At 35.2% G+C, this 24,649-nt stretch overlaps 1 protein-coding gene across 3 annotated transcripts in view; it reads left to right on the plus strand.

The window, feature by feature from the left end:
• Positions 1-24,649, plus strand: part of GRIK2 (glutamate ionotropic receptor kainate type subunit 2) — a 656,554-nt gene that overhangs the window by 393,623 nt on the left and 238,282 nt on the right. For all 3 annotated transcript variants that reach the window (XM_023508414.1, XM_003802378.2, XM_023508415.1), the window contains exon 9: positions 1,263-1,376. In XM_023508414.1, the coding sequence (XP_023364182.1) occupies positions 1,263-1,376 (114 nt within the window). The remainder of the gene's footprint in view (positions 1-1,262; positions 1,377-24,649) is intronic.

The following is a 24,649-nucleotide window of genomic DNA, read 5'->3' on the forward strand; positions in this document are numbered from 1 at the left end:
CTCTTATGCACAACATAAATTACTAATATTTCTATTGTATTTCTTCAATTAAAGAGAAATAAATGTCTTCAGAGGTTTTTGGGAAAGCCATGTCAGTGAAGAAGGGGGTTTAAAAGAGTGGATATAATATTCATAAAATAAAAGATCTTGTACAAACAAGGTTATGCAGGTGAGACCCTTGTTGACATGTTTACGCAGACCAGACGAATAATGCCTGCTAAATCAGAGTAATTTTAAGAAATAATCTAATTTATATACAAAGGTTTGTTTTAAAAGCAAATTAATGGTTTTAATTAATTTCCTTTCCTCTGAGAAAAATAAATTATATAATTGACTAGGGGTTGAGGGAAGACAAATTTCATATTATTGACTCCCAGGTTCAAGAGGGTGAGGCAAAGAATTACTGAGTCCACATCTTTTGCCTCTGTTCTCCTTTAGTGATGACCATTGCTACCCACATATAAAATAGTACCAGGGTGTAGAAGCCAATAAATCACCCCATCTATGCATTCTGTGGCGTCCTGTGCTTATATACGGCTTTCAGAGGTCTGTCTACAGCATCTCATAGGTTGTGTTCAATGGTATAAAATGTTTAAACACTGCATGTATATGGTCTAACCATCAGCAGGTGTTAGCTACGTTACATTTCATATTAAAGAGAATATAGAAGGAAATATTGGAATGATTATCTAGATGAGATTGTGCCATCATCCCCTTTCCTGGGAGTATTTTCAAAGGTGCAAAGATGTGTTTTTTAATGCCTCCAAAGATAATCTGGGTATCGTTTTACTCCACTGGGCAATACCTTCCTTCAGCCTTCCTTTACCCATCAATTTATCCTGGGTCTACAGATTTTGTTCTGTCTTTTAGCTTTGTTCATATAATACGGCATGTTATCTTTATAATGAAAGGATGAGATAGATCCATTATAGAAAAAGATATGCCCTATTAATGAGTTTCTAGCCAGCTATCAAGGTATTATCAAATGTGGTTTATCTTGGTGAATGAAAGCTTGAATGGAAAATTAAGCTCCCACACCGACTGGAGAAATGCAGTGGGTCATTTTGTTCTTTAATGTTACACTTCACCGGACACACTTCACAGAGCAGTGAATCATGCTTAAAACAATCGGCCTCTGCTTTAACGACAGCCGAGAATGCAGCCGAGGTGAATAATAAGTGTTAGCAGCCTTAACTTTCTCTGCAGTACTCTCTCCCAGGTGTCTGATGGATAATTTACAAAGTGCGTGTGCTATTTTATAGATTGGAACTTGGGATCCAGCCAGTGGCCTCAACATGACAGAAAGTCAAAAGGGAAAGCCAGCCAACATCACAGATTCCTTATCCAATCGTTCTTTGATCGTTACCACCATTTTGGTAAGCATTTGGTTTTTCCATTAATTTTAGATAAATGTAGATAAACGTGGAAGTGGAAAGAAAAGGGCATTATAATTGGTACAGTAATCAACAGAATGTAATGTGTTTTATAGTTATTTAGCAATTACTGTATAACAGATGAGTTATCGTTAATTGAGTCACAGTTTTGTTAGTCTTTAATGATGTAAATTATATTAATGTTTGGGCTGTTTATGTTGATTAATAATACAGCTTCATATATTACTGGAAATCTTTTCATTTTTACAAGATTAGTTACTATTGAACAACCGTCAATAGCAAGATTTGAAAATAGCACAGACGTGCAGCTATATAGATATGGTTAAGTCAGGAGCCAAATACGAACTTTGCTTCTGTTTTCATTTCTTGCAAACAAGTTTCGAGGGTATGACATTTTTTTTTCTGCTTTTTTTTTTAATTATTTTTATTTTTTGCAGTTTTGGCCGGGGCTGGGTTTGAACCCACCACCTCCTGCATATGGGGCCGGCACCCTACTCCTTTGTGCCACAGGCGCTGCCCTATATCTGTCTTTCTTTAGCTGAATTTTCTATCTATCTTCTATTCAAGGATATCTCCCATACCCACCAACTCACCCCTATTTTTCAGCCAAAATGTTCTCATAGGACTTTAAGATATTCTGTCCCTAGTCCATCTACCACCATGTCCTGAATCTCATTGTCTTCTGCTAAGACTTACTGTGGTAACCACGTAACTATCCCTTTTGCCTATAGCTTTCCTCAGTGCATGCTAGTCTTATTACAAAAATCTAATGCTGGTGGGATCACGCCCTATGGTTCATCTTACAAGGGGACATGTGAACCTTTCTAAATGTAGAATATAAATGCCTTAACACAGTAACTAAGAAAATGCCATGAAGGCTATGTTAACCAGTTAGGTGAAAATATTTCAAATTGTGTATAAAAACAGCACACTGTACCCCATGACGGTATTAATGTACACAGCTATGATTTAATAAAAAAAAAAGAACATCTAATGCTTGTTCAGGCAGATGGTAACTGCTTGAACCAGGACACCAAGAACAACCATAAAGATCTAATTCCATCATTTTCCTGCTTCCCTGTTATACAAATCTTTATAAAATCCATATTGACTATTAACCAGCCCCTGAATTTTATTATTGGTGTTCGCGTTCTTGCACAGTCTGTCCTTCCCCGTCTTTCTATCTTCATTTCCCATTTTTCCCTTTCAGAAATCCTGCGTTTTAATTGAATTGGAATAACCAGTTAGCCCAGTGCCGTAATTACATAAACTCTATTCCCATTCTCTGCAATGTTTCTCTCAATTCCTGACATATTATAGTATTTGTCAGTTCTACATATAATTAAAATATTATGCTAGTCTTTATCTCATGTGTGCATTATTTTTCTAAACATCACTGAGCATGCCTTAGAGGAGCAGAATTTGACCCTTCTGTTTCACACTCTATATGCCTTTACAGTGCTCACAGAGCTGTTCGAAGGACCCCTATATTCCTCAGTAATCGGGCTCTGCCCTCCTTTCTGTGTTCTCCCAGATCCAGCCAAACTCCCAAATACATCACTTTCTTTGCTCCAGATGCTCCATACTTTATATTCCCTGTAAAAATCCTACCCACTGTTCCAAGTCCATATCAAATGCTACTCACTCCATGAAATTCTCTCATCTCTATATAGGTGTGTGTGTTGGGGATTCGGAGGTGTCTGTGTAGCATAATATTCCATCATGGCACTTACTAGGCATTGTTTCTTTTCTTCATTAAAAAAAAATGTGTGCATGTCTGTGTTTCCATTTGACACGAAGCTGCACAAGGCTAATAGTCTAATTTTATACTTTTTTGATTTCTCAATGTCAGAGTGAAGTGCCTTGGGCATAGCAAGGTCTCAATAAATATTTGTCAAATTAAATCAAATAAATGGTATTTAATTAAATGGGGAATTAGAAGAAGTACAGAACCTTCAAATGACTATATTTAAATATTTTTCAAGTTGTCAGGTTATCATAATCATTTAGTGCAAACAAAGCAGGTGATTAAGATTACCCATATAATTTCTCAATCTTGCTTAATTACGCAGTGTTTTCTTATTAGAGGAATTCAGATATTTTTCTTTATCATAAACAATTTTACATTGATCTATAAACAACTGGTATTTAATTTCAGCTTCATATCAGAGCCAACCATAAAGAATTAATAAATGTACTGCTACTCTAAACATACTTAATACCATTTAAAGCAGTGTTTCTGGACTTTGGCCTTTGAATATCTTCATTATTTAAAGTTCTATGGGCAATTTGGATTAATAATCATGATTGAGAACTACTCTTCAGATCATTACTTCGTGTAACTAAGATGTAAGATCAACTATGAAATAGTCACTAAATTTATATTTTAATAAATAGATCATTTATATTTTAGAGTATGACAATCTACCCATTTCTAAAAGATTTTATTTCCTAAAAGAATAAAACGAGGCACTTGATTTTTATATATCCCAGCTGAAAAAAATATCTGTTTCTGAGTATTCAGATCACAGAGTTTCCTGAATCAAGAGAATAGAGTTGAAGAGATTATGTACTTTATGTAAGTCTTATGCTTACTGTAATTTACTGCTGCTTTATTGATATTTTATGGAGAGGTTATGTTCTTTGATTAATGTTATGGTTATTTTGTCTTTTTCTCTCTTGGAAAATCTCAGAGGAAATTCTGGTTATGTTATGAATAATGACCTTTCTTCCAAAGTCTCTAATACGTAAAGGAGACATAAAGGGAAGTTCACTTATGCTTCTTGTCCAACATTTTTATGATGTATTCTAAAAAAATGGTGAGGTATCCTGGAATTCAGTGTTATCCACAAGCTAATCATGATCAGCTCTATTTCTCATGCATTTCAATCTTTCCTTCATTTCATTTTATCCATTCATTCTTTTATTTGATATTCATGTATTGAATGATGATGACATACTAGACATTTTGCTAACAGTTATACTTAATGAACAAAATAGATATCTTCTCTCTGCCTTTATAAGAATTAAAAAATGCCAAGCATTCATAAAGAGAATGTGCACGCACACACGCACACACACACAATTTGTGATTAGAATATAAGAGGAAAGCAAATGGTGTGATGCCTTCTTTATAGGGTGCTCCTGAGTTTTCCTTAAATCAGAAATGAGAGGACAGGTCAGGATTCACAAGGGAATAGGCAGCCAAGACCCAAATTTTGAGAAAAAAAATAGCAAGGTGAAAAATGGATAAAGAAATGTTCTGGGCAGAAAGAACGGCATATGCAAGGACCTAAAGCAGGAAAGATATTGGAAAATTTTCAAAATTGAAAGATTATGATGACTGGAGCTAACGAATTGATCTGTATCTCAACTTCATCCAATATGAATGCATGAATATGGTCCACTACAGATAATAAAAGCACGCATTTACTGCAAACCATGTGCCAGACCCAGTTCAAAGCCCTGTCCATTTATTCATTTATTGTTGTAGTACTCTTTTGAGGTAGATACCATTATTTGTTTCATTTTACACTTTGGAAAGCTGATGTCAGGACTGCCCAAGTAACTCAGTCATGGTTGCACAAGGCTGGAAAATGCAGTACCAGGGTTTCAGACAAACTGTTTAGTCAATGTGAGCAATCAATACTATCAAATGAAAGTTCTAGAAGTCTATTGTAGAAAAGCCCACAGGCTATAGTTGAGGACACAAATTGCACCTTGATTGAGAGTTGTATATCTAAAGCAATGTTTCCCATCCAGTAGTTGCACATAAGCTGTGCCACTATGATGCCTTCTGGAAGAGTCCCCAAACATGTAAACATTCCTTTCTACAGAAACCAGGATTTAAGTAGCTCTTGCTGGAATATGTTAGGACTCTATTTCTGTGCTCCCAAATTTAGCTCTCAGATTTCTTTCAACCTCTTTAAACCATAGATTCAGATACTCCTGGGTAATCAGAATAGTATTGGAGCCTATCTCATTTTTTTCTGTAATTAATAATTGGAACTTTTTACAAATGTTTTCTACTTTTAAGTCAATCTCATGATCTAGACCCAATACATTAAGTGAGTACCGTACAATGTTATATCATATTGTGAGTAAATTCATTTTAGGAAATATTAAACATTTATTTTATATGTTTAATTTTTTTTAGTCTTGAAGCAAGATTTGTTATATTAAAAATGATGATTTGTGGATCTTAATCTACAGGTCTACACCGAAAGTTCAAGTCTACTCCTTTTTAATACTGTTTGTGATTCCCCATATTGCCTTTCTGGTTTTTAAATTTCAAGTTCAACTGCTGTTGAAATTTCCTTGCTTCTGTGTTTATCATTCTTAATTGTACTGAAAATATCAACCAGAATGTTTTCCTTTGTGATTTCATTTATCACATAGAGATTATATTGAAAAATAAAACTTATTAAAATATAAGTTCCTGGCTGTCAAAAATGTTAAGAAAAATACAAATTCTGATCCAGCTAGACAGATTTTAAAGAATAGCACATGCCCTACCTTCAGTTTCTAATCTGTTTCTGTTGTCCTTACTGCTATTGATCCGTTAGCTAGGGGGAATATCATGTGATCAAATATTTCTTTAAAATCACGTAAGAAATGCCTACTTTTTCCCTCTAAGTTCTTGGTTTTCAGTAATTTTTTTTCACTCCTGTCTAAATATGTTGAGTGCTTCCCACTGTGCTGCTCCTGTATAGTAACTGATTTTTGTCCATCAAAAGACTGCTGAAATTTAAATGCCACTCTACCTGTTCTTTCTTTTGTTGACTAGTAGCACTTTAATGTGCAAATGACTATGCATTGGTTACTAGCTCAGGAAAGCATTTACTCTTGAGGAGAGTTGCTTCTCCCCAGTTGCTCAATAAATTTAACAAATGTGCTTGCAACTGCAACTTGGTCTTATTTTTACTTTCCTGGCACTCTGGGAAAGGCTGTGCATTACAGTAGCCAACTTACTTGCTTAAGCCTGTAAAGCTTTTTTGTCATCGCACACAGATGCAAAAGACTTGTCTGGAAGCAAACTTCCAAGGACAATGGAAGAGTTCACAGTACAAAAGAGAGAAGGGACCAGATCATCCCCTAGATGGTTCTTACAGCTTCTCCTGTAATATCAGCAAAAGCAGTTTTCTAGGGCTTCAAATCTGCCACCGCAATCCACTTTCCCTCTGCCTCTTCTCTTTCCATCGTCACAGAAGGACTGTCAAGCGTGTAGTTCTTAGGGAGTTGCGTGGCCATCAGGCTTGGAAACCCAGACATTGCAGCTTCACTAAGAAAAAAATCTAAGAGAAACATTTTCATTCTTAGCAATCTCTCCACCATTTCTAAGCTGTTTTAAATAAACATTGAGGAAATAAGATCAACATAATTTAGAGAAGGCAGTGCCCATGGCTTAGTGGGTAGGGAGCTGGCCACATACACCCAGGCTGGTGGGTTCAAACCTAGGCTGGGCCTGCTGAACAGCAGTGACAACTGTAACAAAAAAAATATCCGGGCTTCGTGGTTGGGAGGCTGAGGCAAGACAGTCGCTTAAGCCTGAGAGTTTGAGGTTGCTGTGAGCTGTGGTGCCAAGGCAGTCTGCCAAGGGCAACATAGTGAGACTCTGTCTCAAAAAATATATAATAATAATAATTTAAGGAAGATATTGTAGATGTACAATTGTACTACTTAAATGTAAACTGTAAGATAAAGTGACTTATTCAATTTTAAAGTCTCCTTTGACCCCGTTGCTGCAAGCAGCTTGTTAAAGACACCCGAACATTTTCTCATCATTTTGCTCTTTGTTTCAGAGATTGTGCCAGCTCCACAAGGCCCCCTTTCATTCTTGCCCTGGTAGCTTCATGTGTTTTATTTCAAATGCATCTGACTTCCCATATTTTTATAGACATCCAGATGAGCTAGGCAAATATAAAACTGATGGTGGTCGTCAGAGGAGGAAAGAGTGAAGAAATAAAGCTGTGAATTTTTAGATAAAATTAGGTGTAATTTAAAAAATCTTAGGGTCTCTATGAGTGACACAGACCCTCATTTTTTGCTACAAATGCACGGACGTGCTTGTTTCCCTCATTCTTCATTGAATTTGCTTGAAAACTGCTATAATGAAGATTCATCAATATTTATATTTTGTTGTTATATTGTTTTTTATTCCCAACATTATTGTTTGTAGTATAATTTTGCTGAGGACTATTTTATTATTATATCATGATATAAACCATATATTATGTTTTCTATAGAGGAAAGAATAGAGAAATCAGAACTTCTGTGCAGTCTAACTACTGGCAAAATATATGGGAATGCAATATTTTGGCTCTGGCATTCTTATTTTTAAAGATGTTATCACAATAGTACCTATACAATTCTACAATCTGAATTTTAGCTGTGATCTTTAGCTGAGATTCAGATGTAAATTTGTAACTGCTTATTGGACATATATCCACATGGATGGCCAGTGGTGAACAACGCACATCAACCCTCTTCTTTTTTTTTTTTTTTTTGTCCAGAGCTGGATTTGAACCCACCACCTCCAGCATATGGGGCCAGCGCCCTACCCTTTTGAGCCACAGGTGCCGCCCCCAACCCTCTTCTTAATTCAGAACTAAGCAGACCTGTTTCTTTCTCCTGTGTTTGCAGTCTTTGTTTATCGTTCCAGTACCTCTCTACTCACCCATCCAGACGTTTGTTTTGTTCGATACCTCAGTTTCTTCAGAACTTCTATTCACAATTCTGGTACCTAAAAGAAAGAAAGGATGGGTTCTTCTCAGAAAGTTCAACAAAGAAGTGAGTCAAGAACATTTGAACAAATGAGATAGGATTTGTTCAGGGGTGCTACTGAGTAGGAGATTATTTACAGAGTCTATTTTAAGAGTCACTGTATCAATAGGAAAGTGATAAGAGATGGCAACGTTAACAAATCAGGCATGAGGTTGCAAGGGGCTGAATTAGTTGGGAAAAAAATTGTTGAGAAATGTAAAGAACTTAAAGTAAAAGCCTAGAGCCAAAGGTGTTGGCCTTGCCACAGAGTGTGATAGGGATGTTAGGGAAGGACATAGGTATTCTTTTCAGTCATGCACCAGTGGAGATATTGGCAATCAGTTTTGTGCAGTCAGATATCACTTTTTAATTATTATTTCAGAGTATTACAGAGGTACACACATTTTGGTTACATAATGTGCATTTATACATTTGAAGTTGATTTTATAAGTGTGCACTTCACCCAGAGTAGGGGAAGTCAAATCTGGATTGTTCTTCTACTGTTTTTTTTTTGTTGTTGTTGTTTTGTTTTTATTATTTGGATAAGGAACTAGAACCAGATTCTGCCATTACAGATAAACCAAGAAATTTTATGCCCAGAAATGTAAGTAAAGCACCATTTCCCTTAAAAATCACAGTACTTATAAGATTAAAATACAGAAAATTTAAGAATTAACTTCTTTTAAATTCCAGAATATTACAGGGCATCATTTGTAAAGCACCCATTTGCACAGTAGTAATGCATGTATGTAAAAGTTGTGCAATTTGTGAAATGAATGTAAGAAAAAATCTTTATTATTCATATACAAGGATAATAGATTCAAAGATGAAATGCTGTTTGGAGATTAACTAACAGGCACAGCCTCTTCCCATCAACCCTATTACTGGAACTTCAGAGAAATAGCACATTTGATTGATCTGAACCTTAGCTTATTTTTTCCCTTTCGACTCTTTCGCTTGTGAATTAAGCTAATGAAAAATTTAATGGCCAAAATACAGATATCATAAAAATATAGTAAAAACCAAGATATGCCATCTAAAGTGAGAATTCAGTCAAGTGGAAGAGTTTAATAGTGTACCAGTTTTTACAAGAACAAGCCCTTTTTTCCTATACACTAGTATGAGTGCTAATCACTGCCAAATCTTCCTTTTAACCTCTATTTCTCTAACACTAGTAAGTTCCTTTCCCGAAATGTTGGTGAACAAGGCAACTAGTAAAACTCTAGCCTCTTCTTTCTTGAAAGTTGAGTTCAACTGTATTACCCAGCCATTACTTCTGTAGGATTCACTATAATTTCAGTTAATTAAATATTATTTTACAGGGAGAAAGTTCTTCCCACCTACCAAATCCTAGCAGATTTTCTGTAATTACAGAGAAAAAAATTGTAACTTTTCTTAGAATGATAATTATGGCCAAGAAAGACTTTTTTGGGGGGGTACAGTATGGAATTCTCTGAAGTTATTCTTCTGAAAAAGGTAAACACAGTTTGCAGTAGCTAAGGATATGATTATACCTGCATAGTTTATTAAAGGACTATGTGTGTCTGAGAATCATTCATAAAAATAAATGCTTTTGCTTAATAGGCCTACAAAAGAGAAAGAAAGAAAGTAAAATAAATTGTCTAGATTACTTCAGAGTATATTTAAGTTTTGCTAAAAAGCATAAAACTAAATAATAAACATGGTTTATAAGAAAATTATTAAGGTAAACTTTTGCTGTGTGGGTATATTGCATTATTTTGTTGTGGTTTTAAAAGATAAGCTCCAGATTATGGTAGTTACACATTTACTATCCAAAAAATTAATATGAGAGAGTTTTTTTAAATAATGTCTTGAGATATCAAAATGGAGTTTGTTTTCCAAGTAAGAGAATGATGGTATGAGCCCATGTGGAGACCTGCTTCGTCCGTCGCTCCTTATCCTCCCAAGCCAGTCATCATTAGCATTGCCTTTTCCTGGCAGCATTAAGTTGTACTGATGGTAGCTGCTAGGATTCCTCCCTCCTTCCTCCTGGTATTCTCGCTTCCAATGGCGATAACCTGTAGTGCACCATGGGCTTCTGACATGAACACTAATTAGGGATGGCAGAATTCAGACTTTAAGAGCAACAGTGAATAGAAAGATATTGAAAGGCTGGGCACAAATAATAATGAGACTGTTCTTAGTTTTATAGTACTTGCTGGAATGGAAGAGGCTGAAAAAGAAGTAAGAAAATGCAGTCCTGGCAGTAGCATATTAACAATAGCTGGTGTTGTTACATATGCTTATCTTTTACCTACTGCTCTTTGGTGGGGGGTGTATTTCTTGAGGCTGTGAATTAGATTTTTTTTTTTGCCATGCCCAATTCAGTTTTCATATATTTTTCCTGCAATATTTATGGTAGTATGAATCACAGAAATGCAATGAAAATACTAGTAAAGCTTATTGTCAAATAGTTCCCTTAAAATGTATGATCCCTTTCCATTTTGAGATCAGAGTTTTGTTACATGCATTTTTGAAACTTCCTTAAGTTAGCTTAAACAAAAATAACTGAGGACTATTTTAGAGTGGCTAAAATGTACTTTAGAGCAGTTGGTAGTATTTATTGAAAGAAGTGAAATTACAACCATGGAATTGTCTATTGGACCTAGATAGTATACGAAGTTATAAAATCAAATAGTCATTGATCTTTACAAAATGCTAATAGTTCTAGTTTCTCATTAAATCTCATCAGGCTTAAAAACACCATTTTCAGTTAATGCAAAGAAATGACTTATAAAGCATTTCTTTTGAAAAGATTTTTAAAACATGATCAAATAAGTTAGCACTTAAATTTATTTTATTTTCTAACATTACAAAATGATGTTCCTTTAAAAATCATTTTCCAATTATGAGTTTCACAATTTCACTCACGCTCATTAACTAAGAATTGGCTAAGAATAAAACTGATCATAATTATTTCTCACCTTCGTGAATCTTTTCACAAAATGTTCTCATATAAGAAATAACATCATAAAAAATAATATACTTTTGAAGTAATTTAGGATAAACATAAGAACAACCAATCATTTTCTCAAAAAACACATGCAAATTTTTTAAAAGTTGGGACATGAGAATATCAGTTCTTCAGTTGGCTTGGAGGAGTTTGACCATGGCTTGGCTTACAGGTTGGCAGATGGCTCGGTGCCCCTACGCCAGCTGTCAAGTCAAAGACATTGCTGGATAACAACTTTGGAAAAGATGTTCATGTGGTTAGATCAAAAGAAAAACAGAGCTAAAGAAGCAAAACATAAAATTCTTTTCATTAAGAGCCTATTTTTTTCCTTTTTTTTTTTAACCTGCCCTCTAGTTTCCATCTTTAATCTACTCTTTTATTACCAGTGCTCCATTTTATAAATTCTGGTATTGAGTTTAGGATTCAAATATTGAAATTACCTACAACTCTGTAATTAAAGTACCCTCTAGATATCCATAATGCAGCTGTCCTCATTAATACCGTGAAAGATTTGCTTCCTCTTAACTTTCTAATAAAATTCTCTGGAAAATTCAAGAAAAACAATACAAAAACAATTTTTAAAAAGTGATCTTATAAACTAAAGTTAAAAAGAGACCGTATACCACAATTTCAGTAGAATACACACCAAATTTAGTTTATGAGGAAAGATTGATGTGATTGTAGGTTTTTATTCCATAAATACAGGAAAAATACTTTTTGTTTTTAATGTTGAATTACTTTATGAAAATAGTCCTATACTTACAGGACCTACAATTATTTAAGGACACATACCCATAACGTCATTACTAATGGCTTTGCTTTATTTTTATATGCATTTCTTGAGAACTTTTTTCTGTGAGCCGTTTTCCATGTTTTAATAGTATTTTTCTTATTATTAACTATGATAATAGAATTATGCTTAGGAAGGTCTTTTATAACTGGGTGTGGTGGTGGCTCATGACTATAATCCTAGCACCTTGGTGGTGGCTCATGACTATAATCCTAGCACTAGGTTGATGGCTTGGCTTAGGAGTTCGAGATCAGCTTGAACAGGAGTGAGACCCTATCTCCACTAAAAAAATTAGAAATAAATTAGCTGGGCATTGTGGTGGGCACCTGTAGTCCCATCTTCTTGAGAGGCCGAGGCAGGAGGATTGCTGGAGCCCAGGAGCATGACAAATAACACCACAACACTGCCTAGGGGGACGGAGTAAGACTGGCTCTAAAAAACAATCTTTTATTTTTAGCTTTTCAATATAAATCTTTTCTTTTCTTTTTTTGCAGTTTTTGGCCAGGGCTGGGTTTGAACCACCTTCGGCATTTGGGGCTGTCACCCCAGTCCTTTGAGCCACAGGCACCGCCCACAGTAAATCTTTTTTTAAGAATGAACACTAAATACAATATAAAACTTTGGTCATCTATAGCAATTATGTTAATACTCTAGTTATATTTATTGCTGTGATTAATGCATTAATTAGCTTCTGACTAGTAAAAATATTTTTTCCAGATATAAGCTATTTTTAAATGTGGTTAAAAAATAGTTTAATGAACTGCTTAATTTGTTTGATCTATTGTATGTATCTTCAATAGTGATTGTCCTATAATCACATTATTTAACCATTTTGCTACTTTCTTATATCAGAGTTGCACTAACTTCATTTAAAAAGAGAGGAAGTGGGCCTGTGGCTCAAAGGACTAGGGTGCCAGACTTACATGCTGGAGGTGGCAGGTTCAAACCCAGCCTCAGCCAAAAACTGCAAAAAAAAAAAATAATAATAATAAAATAAATAAATAAATTGTTTTATGTTAGGTTAAATATAAAAATGACAGTAGTTTTTTTTTCTGAAAAAATATTTCATAACCTTTATAATTTTTCTTATGATTATTGACCCATTCATTTTATTATATATTTTAAGGCAGTTTTACTTTATGCATTAATGTATAAGATGATATTAATAATTGTTAACATGGATTTTCATATAATGTCATCATATAATTTTTATAATTTCTATCTATTGAGTCTCTTTCTCATATAAAATCCTTTTGGATTTAAAAAATTTATTTTTTTCTTAATTTGTTTCATTAATATATCTTATTATTGTTGCTTTTATTAAAGCACATGTTTACAATTTAGCCATTTTCTTTTCTTCTATTTTCTATTTCTTTTTTTTTTTTTTTTTTTTTGTATTCTTATCTTTCTTCTGCTTCTAGCGGGTTTAAGTTCTCTATTTTCTAACTTTTTATGATTTAAATACTCCATTTACTTGTTTTGTTTTTAATTATTTAATGATAAATTCATATAAGGATGATTTTCTCTGACAAATGCTTTGAAGACTTTTTTTTTTTTTTTTTTTTTAATAAAAAGTAGTTTGGCTTGCTGAGCACCATGGCTTATACCTGTAATCCCAGCTCTCTGGGAGGCTGAGGTGGATCATTTGAACTCAGGAGTTCTAGACTATCCTGAGCAAGAGTGAGACACTGTCTCTACTAAAGCATAGTAAAACCAGCCAATATTATGGTAGCACCTGTAGTCCTGGCTACTGGGGAGGCTGAGCAAGACGGTCGCTGACCCCAGGAGTTTGAGATTGCTGTGAACTATGGAGTCATGGTGATACCAGAATTTCATCTTATCTCCTGACTGGCTCTCCAAATCTGATACCAGACTTTCAGGTTCTTGGTCTCAGTGATTTGAAGTATAAATCTGTGGACCGCAGATCAGTGGCAAGACAGAATTTATTTACAGAAAAAGAATACAAAAACACTAACGTTTCTAGTAGGTAGAGAAAACCCAAGTCAGGAGAGAAAAGCTCTCTCTGTTTTTCTCTCTCCATCTCTCTCTGTTTAGCGGTATATATAGGTGCATGATTTGAGGACAGTAAATGAATGGATACAGTTCTCTTCCCTGGGGCAAGGTGAATGAACATATTAATGAATGGACATAATTCCCTCTGCTGGAGGAAGGTGAATGAATGTACTAATGAATGGACATAGTCCATTCACAGAGTTGAGGCCTAGGAAACTTACATGAAATTGATCTAGGCATAAGGAATGGGGGTTCCATTTTTAGTCATAACTGTAAAGAGAAGGAGACACCAAGGTGCCGGTGTCTCCCCAGCAGTTGTCCAGTCCTTTTGGCTATTGGAGCCTATGGGTGGGGAGGGAGGCTTCTCCCCTCCTTGCCTACGCTCTAGTCCACTGGTTCCGCTGCTGACTGCTTCCACACCAACACCTCCAAGGTGGAGGCGGCGGGTCTTCCAGCCCCGCTAGGTTGAGCTGGCTGGAATGCCACCTGATCTATATCATTGGCACTCTACCTACGGTGACTGTCTATCTCTTAAACCAAGCCAGACTTTGAAGTTTAGATTATTAATAGATTTTAATAATTAATTTAAATGGAATACTTCTAGAAAATTCTTAACATCTACTTGCTTCTTTGTACTGAGAGAAATTTAGAATTAACCTTCTTTTACTGAATTTAGTGTTCATAGTCTTTTAAAATATCAGCTTCTACATTCTTATGCCCTTTATTTGACTGATGGCAATAAGTACTTTGTTATGAAATGCATATTTTTGCTAATTTTCACTTTATTCATACATTTTATGGTGAAGTAGCTAAAATATAAACACTTTTAAATGTTCCAACATTTTTGATTGAAAACACATTTGATATATCTTCTTTGGTATGATTTTTGTTTAGGCAATTTTTATTTCTATTTAAAGCTTACAAGACTATTTTCCACTTTATTTTTGTGATTTATTTTTATATGTTTATTTTTTTAATGGTAGGTCTGGCTTAGAGTTATTTTTAAATATATTTGCCAGCTTTCTACAAAAATGTCATAAATTCATCCTCTAAAACTCTCACCAAGCTTAAAAAACTCCTCTTAATATATAGGAAGAGGTACAGATTACTTATGCATTCCTGGTAGGTCTTTGGAAGCTTAACCTTAAGCCATATTCTCCTGCTGCAACCTGGCTGTGGTTTCCTCTAGCTTTGTTCAAAGCTGTCATCTGGGCTTTTTTTTTCCACCATAGTGCTGGGAATTGTCTTTCTCTATTTCCAATTAGCTTATAGCCCCATTTCCTGGATCCTATGCTTGCATTTTATCTGGACTATTTTCTCATTTTGTTAGAACACAGGCAGGCTATGATGGCATTCTTAGGAAGTTTAGACCTTATACATTTTTAAAAATTGCATTCATGTACAAAGACACTATTCCATAGTCTTCTATGCTACACTTGTTCAAAGGTCATTCTGGCTCCTAATTTTTTGTATGTGGGCTGTATTTTTTCTTCCTAAGAATAATTTTAAGATTATCTTTGTATTATTGAAGCAAGGGAATTTCACTAAGATATGTTCTATCGTGTCAATTTTTTAAAAATTTCATTGTTAGCATTCTCTAGAGTCTAGATTTGTGCTGTCCAGTATGGTACATAATCTGTAGCTAAACATGACTGTTCAACACTTGAAATTGGGCAAAACTGAATGGAGATGACATTTAGTGTAAAATAAATACTGGCTTTCAAATTCTTGACATAAAAAGCTATAAAATATTTTCATTCAATATTAATAACGTTAAAATGTTAATATTTTGAAAATATTAGGTGAAGAGTAAATGAATCAGAGTGGGAATGGTGGGTAATTGATAAAATAAATTACACAAGAAACACAGATTACATGAAAGACAAAGAGATGGGATTGGAAGGTCTGATGCAACTGCTGACTGCAGCCAGCACTGAACCATGTGAACAGCTTTATTTATATAGTACCTAAACAAGGTTGCTTATATTAACAATGTTGCAAATCAGCAAGGAAAGTGAGTGGGAATATTTTTGTCTTACAAGGCTGAGAGGAAGTAACTGGATAAGTAAAAGGAGTTTTATCATAAGCAGTATTCATAAGGACGTGAATCTTAGTACATGGAATAAAGATTAACTTTAGGGAAAGAAGGTTATGTGCTTTTAGGCAAAAGACAGGAAAGTATACAGAAGCTACATGACCTCTGGCAGAGGGAACAAGGAGACAGGGCTACTGTTTTACCAAGAGAGAAGAAGCAGTTGGGGGTTGTTCCCTGAACACACCTCCAGAGCTATGGGAGTTCTGCCACCTCACTGTTCACACTCCACAGTTAAATCAAATATACTGTTTAGATTAACTTCATCTGTCACTTTAACTTTTTTTTGCTGTGGCTACTAGAAAAATTTAAATTATATGTGTGGCTCCTATTTGTGACTTAGTGCATTATATTTCTATTCGATAGCATTGATTCACAATCTTGGTGGGCACATTTAATCCAAAAACTTGTATGATTTAAATCTGAGATATTTTCTTAATATTATTTAATGTGATAGTTTACATTTCATAATTTTTCCAGTGTCTCTTTCATTGGATGTATTTTGAGCAGATATTAGACATCTCAGCATCATGTAAACATTAGGTGAGGGCTTATGTTTTTTTGTTTTAAACATTGACATCCAGGTCCTACACCTAGACATTCTGACTGATGAAGTGTTTGTTTGAAATTTCCCTAGATGACTGTAATGATTCTCTACCATTCAGTTATGTAATGAATAAATTTTGGAGACCTAATGTACAGTATGATGACTATAATGATAATATATTATATAATTGAAGTTTGCTGAATAGATTTTATTATTACCACACACATAATGTGAGATGACGGGTATGCTAATTATCTTGATTATAGTAATCATGTAGTATACATGCATCAGAATATTACCTTGTACACCTTAAATATATGCAATATATAATTTTTATTTGTCAATTATGCCTTCATGAAATTGACGATAAAAAAGGGAAAATAGTCTGGGCAACTAACTTTTAGCTGAGGCAAACTTGAATCTTCTAAATTTTAGCAGAGCACTTAATGTCTCTGAGTCCAGAGCCACTTGGACTCAATTTTTCCTTCAGTTTTATGCCAGGGTCAAGGCAGGGGGAAATAGGTAGTTCCCTAAAAATGCCTCGGAAAATCTACCTAGTTTACTACTTGCTACAGATTATAGATCTCTGAGCAGTGACTTTTGTTGGGAAGAAGAACAAAGATTTTTTTTAACATCTCTAGGGAACCAGGAACTTAGTTTCCTGTGGCTTGATGAGGTTTAGGACATATTATCCCTCTCATATGGCATCTTGGTACAGAGAAATCCCAGGAAGATCGCTTTCTGACTTTCTCTGGCATTCTCCCTTGAAATAGGTCATAAGATTTTCATTCAAGTGGGACTCTCCCTATGCTCAGAGGAAATCTCTGAACTCACAAGGACATAGAGAAGAATCTGAACAAACAGTCCCTGCTTAGTTCCCCTTGGTTTATTGCTATCAGATTGTTCCCTTTTGTTCTATTAGATTTTTCCACTCCATCCATCTAAGTTTACCTCTTTGTGTGAGTCTTCATTTCTGAAGGCTCCCATGTCACATAAAACTTACATTAAATAAATGTTTTTATTTATATATGTTTTCCTTTTGTTAATCGGTCTTTTGTTACAGGGGTGTGAGCCATAAATCTAGTGATGGGTAAAAAAAGAAATCTTTTTTCCTCTACATTCCATTACTGATTGCCTTATAATTATGTATATTTTAAGAGAAAAAGAAGGTCATGATTACAGCCATATGAGTAAGCCAACTTGACACTCTGCCCTGACAGTGACAACTCAGTGACAGTGGAGAGACAGTGGCACTACCAACATCTCTGCAAGGAAACATACTAAATTCTGAATCTACATTTTCCATTCTAAAAGTCCACTTGTAAAACAGAATTTATCTCCAACACTTGGCAAGATAACTAGCCCTCTCTTTGCACTCTACTAGTGAAACCAATTTCTCTCTCTCTTTTTTTTGAGACAGCGTCTCACTATGTTGCCCTTGGTAGAGTGCCGTGGCGTCACAGCTCTGGGGCTTAAGCAATTTTCTCACCTCAGCCTCCCAAGTAGCTAGGACTACAGTTGCCTGCCACAATGCCCAACTATTATATTTGTTGTAGTTGTCCTTGTTGTTTAGCAGGCCAAGCCTGATTCAAACTCACCAGCCCTGGTATATGTGGCTGGCGCCCTAAACACTGAGCTATGGGCACCAAGCCCAACTTATTTTTTAAGACTAGCCCAGAATACACTTTAAGTATAAAAAGCCTCATTTTGATGTCATGTTCATGTCCTCCTCCAGTGTTTTTACAATATTGCTTACTTACAGCCTACCTATTATCTTCCACATATGAATTTCTATAAAATCTGAATTCAATGCTTATGAGTTTTGACAGTTAAGTTCAGAAACTCATCTTAGGAAAGGTGTTACATTCCTCATTGCTGAATATCCCTGAAGTCACCTTTGAAGTACTTTCCTTGGCAGCTTTGCACTGAGAATAGTGCCTACTCTACCCTTCCAAGCACTTTGGAACTCTTTCTAGAGTGGCCATCAAAGCTGTTATCATATATGGTATTACCCTTGATGCTCTGAATGTCACTAAAATGTCTTTCTTTCAACATTTCCTTTATCTTTGAGTTAATAAAAAGTCATTGAGGACCAGATCAAGTGAATAGGGAGGGTGTTCCAATACAGTTATTTGTTTAATGGCTGAAAATTCCCTCACAGACAGTGCTGATATTTTCATTTTAAGATTTCCTGTTTCTCTATCAATGTCCATTTGGTCTGCTATGCCTCTTACAGTCAGCTTATAATTTTGATGAACAATTCAATGAATTCTTGCAATATTTTCATCAGTCCTATTTGTATTGGCTCCCCTGTCCTATCTTCATCAATGATGATTTCTCTCCCTTCAGAAAAACATTTAATCCATTTGAACACTGCCGTTTTCTTCATAGCATTATCCATGTAACTTGGACTAACATGTTCCTGATTAAACCTCCACTCTCGTCAGGTTTAATAACAAATTTACCAATGTTTGTTTGTTGCTCTGATTCAAGAGCCAACATTCTTGTGACTGGCACACAAAACACCAAACAACAATAGTGAATGTCATTCAGCAAGACACCACCACTCATCAACACAAAGACAGTTGTGAAACATTCATATATGAAGGTTATGAAACCTTACTGAATTGTTTGTATAGTGCTTCTAAGGTGAGCACACAGTGAAAGATTGGAAACTTAAGTGTCAGATCTTATGTAACTTTTACCAAGATTCTCTGTTACTCTTATTTTCACTGTTGTGAGTTTCTATCTTCTGCCCATAGCTGACAGGAAGCTAAGAGAAGCAAAGCAGGAGGCCTTAGTAATCTTGGGAATTTAGTTTTTATGAAATTCATAATGAGAACAATTTGAAGGATTGTAAGTATGTGAACATCATCATCAAGTTGGGATTATTAAATATATTTTTTGGTATTAGAGATGGAATTGTAGTTCATGAGACAAGATCCAATGAGAATAGCCAGGAAAATAATGAAGGAGTCAAAGTTGATGAAGTCTGAACTATGAAAGTATCTGAAAGAATGGGGAAAGGAAATCAGATTTGCATGACATGTGGAGGAGGATGAGGGATACATAGTTTGCAAATTAGACTTTTTTTTTTTGAGACAGAGTCTCAAGCTGTTGCCCTGGGTAGACTGCCATCTCATCATAGCTCACAGCAATCTCCAACTCTTGGGCTCAAGTGATCCTCTTGCCTCAGTTATTCTATTTTTTAGTAGAGATGTGGTCTTGCTTTTGCACAGGCTGATCTCGAACCCATGATCTCAAGCAATCCACCTGCCTTGGCCTCCCAGAGTGCTAGGATTACCGGCATGATTCTCCTCACCCAGCCACAAAACAGACTTTAAAAAGATGTCAGAAATTAGAAGACTTTTATTTTTCTGGTAGATAGGGCTAGAAAAGGAATGGAGATAGGAAAGCAGAATTGGAATAATACCAGATAAACTTACCTATGAAAATACTGCATTGATTTTCTTGTGCTGAATTTATCTAGTTAACAATTAAATTTATAATTTCAGAGCTCAGAAGCATAGGCCTGGCTAGAGATGACATTTGGAGGTATCAAAAAGTTGGCCCTAATGAATACTGATGTGATTGTTCACTGAGAGAGAAATCTATGTTTTTAGTGTGTTTATACCATTGTACATTTCTTTCCTCTCCTGACATTACTTCTGCTGATTCTGTCCGAAAATTTAGAGTATTCTGTTTGGCTTATAATTCAGCAGTTATAAATATAGAGCTTTCCAGGATGATAAAAAAGAGTCTGGGATTAAAAAATAGTAATTTTCTTTGAGTCAGGTTCATATTAAGCATATTGGGAAATGGTGGCTGTACAGTGACAACCATGAGACATTCAAGACCAGTAAGTTGTGAATTATGTCAAGTATCTGCAACCTAACTTCATTTCCTGATAGATATCTGATTCTCAGGTCCTGATCCCTTGCTTTCAACTACAACTTCATTACTTGTCATTGATTTCTAATTACTTCTCTTCATTAGAGATTTAGTGGGTATTTCTGATGAGAGACTATATCCTGACTCCAATTAACCCCACCACCGTGACTCAAAAAGAAAGTTACGGATTTCTTCCCCTGACAGAAAGCACAGATATTTTGCTGCCCTGGCATCACTAGAATGAGTACTTTCCCCTTAAAAGTCCAGAATAGCAGATAAATCCCAGTCTTCACCCATTTATCTGTCAATTATTTTATTAGGCATACTCATCATAAGGTGTTTATGCCCAGGGTCATCAACTAGGTGACCAACAGGAATAAGTACTCTCAACTTGAATTCTATACATTTTATGCTCTAAGATCTCTGAGCTTTAGTTCTATGTAGTAATTGATAAAAGCAAAACAAAACAAAACAAAAATCATGAGTTTCTTATCACTACTTTGAACAAACCCAAAAAACAAACAACATTTTTTGTCATTTCGTCTGAGAACAAATAAGAAAGACACCCTTTTGCCACTTGTTGTTGGGAAAACATTTTATATTATATAGTATGGAGGATATCTTACATTGTCTTCTAATGTAATTAGGTCCAGAGGCCATAAAGTATTTATTTTCATGTATGTGACAGCTTTGTGTCTTTAAACACGTCAAAATTTGTGTTTACTCTTTTGTGAGTTTAAATTTGCAGTTGTTGGAAAATACGGTACTCTCAGATCTTGGTGAGAAACCAAACACCACCTTCCTGATGCAGCGTGAACTTTCTATGCCCTGTAGCAATAGCAGTCCAGGTTTACTATCCATATTTGGTTACCTCAAAATTTCAGAATATGCTGCACAGTTCTGAGTGGTGTGTCATGCAGTCATACCCTACAACTATTCCTCTGTGAAATAGATTTTAAAGAATACTGTCATGACCCCTAAGGCTCTGGTCTTGGTCACCACAAGAGGGACCAGGCGTGACACAGATTAGAAGTACAAGCTTGCGGGAGGCGGGCTAACCTTAAGTGCAGGGTAGCCCTGAGCCCCCTCTGCGAGGGCTATTTATTAAGGTTATACACAACAGGTGTGGAGAGTTAAGGTAACTACATATGAGGGCTGCATGGGTAAGGATTGCCATGTACTCTTTCCTCACGTGTTCTTTCCCCACAACCCCCATGAAGAAGTACCAAGCATCAATGTTTAACACATGCCTCCTAGTGAGTGACCGATCTTATCTCCTTTTGGAACACCGAGTTACTGGGGGATTGCCCCTAAGTCTCTAGGCTTGCCAGGATGCTGTCCTGTTCTCAGCATTTCCTTTTACTGTGGAAAGAATCAATAACTGTTCTTTGCAAGCATGGTGTCCATTCCTCTACAGAATACTGTGTTAAGCATTAGATTTCTTTATCATTGAATATTTAATAATTTAATGTGTATATTAACACTCAAAGGGTTTATGATATGTAGACTTTCCAAACATTTCGAATTGCAGAATGTTTTCTTAAAAATAAAGCCTGTAGCCTAATTTCCCAGAAGACTACACTACAGGAAACACTAGGTTAGAATGTAACAACTTTGAAGCTCTAACTAATATTTATAATGACATTTACTTATATGTGCAAATCCATGCACACTACCAACAATTAGCAGAAGAGCAGACCATTTATATATTGAATTGACACTTGGCATCTGAATTTAATATTTATCTGAAAAAGGGTTTTCAGTAAGGTTTGACAGTTAAAGGGACAGATGGATGTGAAAAATCTAGATTTGAATACTGAGCCTGCCACTTAGTCATGGATTTACCTTACGTAAATTGGCATGATTTTAAAATAGAGATAATAATAATGCATAACTTGAAGTATGTTTCTATTATAGATAAATGCTTGTAAATTATATAACCTAGATATTGGCACGAAATTATCAGCAAGTGATCATTTTTAATAAGCGCAAAATAATCTAAAAAGTAAAATATAATAAATGGTGCTCTGATTTTCTGCCAGGGTTTTCTAATATTTTCTTAACATCTTCTTCTTACGAGTCATCATCCCTCTTCTTCAGGCACTGTACCAGGTAACACTTCTCTGTGCCCTTTCTCAGTTCATTTCTCTGGCTTGAGAACTCTTACTTGCCTCCATTTATCGAATTCATACTCATTCCACAATCCCTTTTTCTGATGTGTTTTCCTCTAGGATGATGTATCTAACTACCTTGGGACATTTTTCATCTCCCTTCTCTGGCATCTAATAGCTTTTTTTTTTATCTGTACAATTTATTCCTTAGGCACTTACGTGAAAAACTTCTATCATTAGGTTACATTTTTCTACACAAGTTCTCTATTCTCTGTTAGATGAAAAGGTACTTGAGAGAAGCAATTCTGACCCAAAGCAGAATATTTGCTTTTAAGTGACAAGTACTCAATAAGGATTTTTTTTTAATTTTTTATTGATTACAAAGGATAATGGCTGAAAATTAAACATGATTTATCAAGGAAAAAGAACTTCCAGCAGATACATGCAGGAAATGATAGCTGATTATTACTGCTGAGCTGATTATTGGTTCTCCTTGTACGATATCTTTTTCATATGACTGTTCTATATTCAGGAACGTTGAAGGGGTTGTCAGCATCATCCCATTCAGGAATTTTTGAATGGGATGGGGACAGGAAGCCAGGTAGTATTCAGTTCTTTATTATAATCTGTTTTCCTATCAATGTATCTCTACCCTTTTTGGAGAAACAAGTAGAACTAGAGCATGGCTGATACAGAATCCTCCAAACTCAAATACTTGTGCTGAATCAAAAGAGACAGAATTCCAATGATTAAAAACTCGACTTTTCAATCATTTGGCAAAACATATATTCTTTTTTTGGTATGCTCTATCTTTCTCTCATACATTCAAATTTATACAATCTTTAAATAGTGAGACAATACCTAAGGAGAGAATATTGAAGAAAATTTTTCAACCTCATTTTTCACACCCAAATTGGTTTTAGTAAGATGCTGAAAAATAATCTTAGGAAAGGGAATGCCATTCTAAGCAAGAAAGGAATTTAGAATGATAATCACCAGTAATTATATCTAGATAGGTTTTCAGAAATTATAGGAAAAAAGTTTGTTTCCTAACTTAGGTCCCCATGTCCTTGTATCCCCCTATCTTCTTGTTCCACACTCCTTTTTCCCCTTAAGTCATACAGAGCTATTTATACTTTGCAGCATCCACATGAATCCTTTCACTCTCCAAAATATTTCCGTCTCCTCCACTTCTTTGTTTAACTCTTATATTCTCTTTTTTGACTGCATATTTGATCAGCTACCCAATTTACATTCCCAATGCAAAATTAAAATGAAGAATCTCTTGTGAACATTTCAAAAGTGCACCACCACTGCATAAGGCCCAAGGGCAGGGCCCTTTGCAGTGTTGTGCAACTTCTCAGGGCACAGACCCATGCAGCTGGCACAACTGCACATTATCATCACCTAGGTCCTAGGAAGTGTTTGTTTGTTTGTTTGTTTTTTCTTTTCTAAAATAATGATGCTAATGTAGAGAGAATTTAGGGAAATTCAAGTAAAGCATAATCTAAAAAGGCCAGTAGGGTTATTGTTCATTCTGCTACCTTGATATTACTATTTGTATTAATATTCTTTTATCTTAAATCTCTCTTTTAAAAGTGTATTTTTCCTTCACTTGACCATTCCTTGAGTAATCCAGGGTACAATGCTGAGTTTTGTTTAGGTTTATTTTTTTCTTGTTGATGTGTAAGTGCTACCGTTTTTATGAGCCAGCTCTCCTTCTGCAAGAACCAACTTGGACAACATCACTGCCCGGCCTTTCTTGCTACTCATTCATTAGCCTTCTACATTCAGTCAATTTCTTAACAAATGTCTTAACTTCCACAGACTTTGAAAACCAAGTTGTCCTTTCATTATTTATTATTTAATGCATGAAGTAGGAGGGCGGTGATAGGATATAGAGCCTGTGAACACAAGGTTCACAAGGAAGAAGGAAATAAATGATTCTTGGGAAAATAAAAACTGCTCAGTTTTGTTGTAATCTCAATAACATTATTTTAATCTCATGTTGTCACTGTTGTAATCTTTTTGTCTTTTTTATTTGACCCCTAAGAATTCTATTTTAAAAAGAGGGG

Source organism: Otolemur garnettii, unplaced genomic scaffold, assembly GCF_000181295.1.
Source record: "Otolemur garnettii isolate 467f Iridium unplaced genomic scaffold, OtoGar3 scaffold00246, whole genome shotgun sequence".
NCBI lineage: Eukaryota > Metazoa > Chordata > Mammalia > Primates > Galagidae > Otolemur > Otolemur garnettii.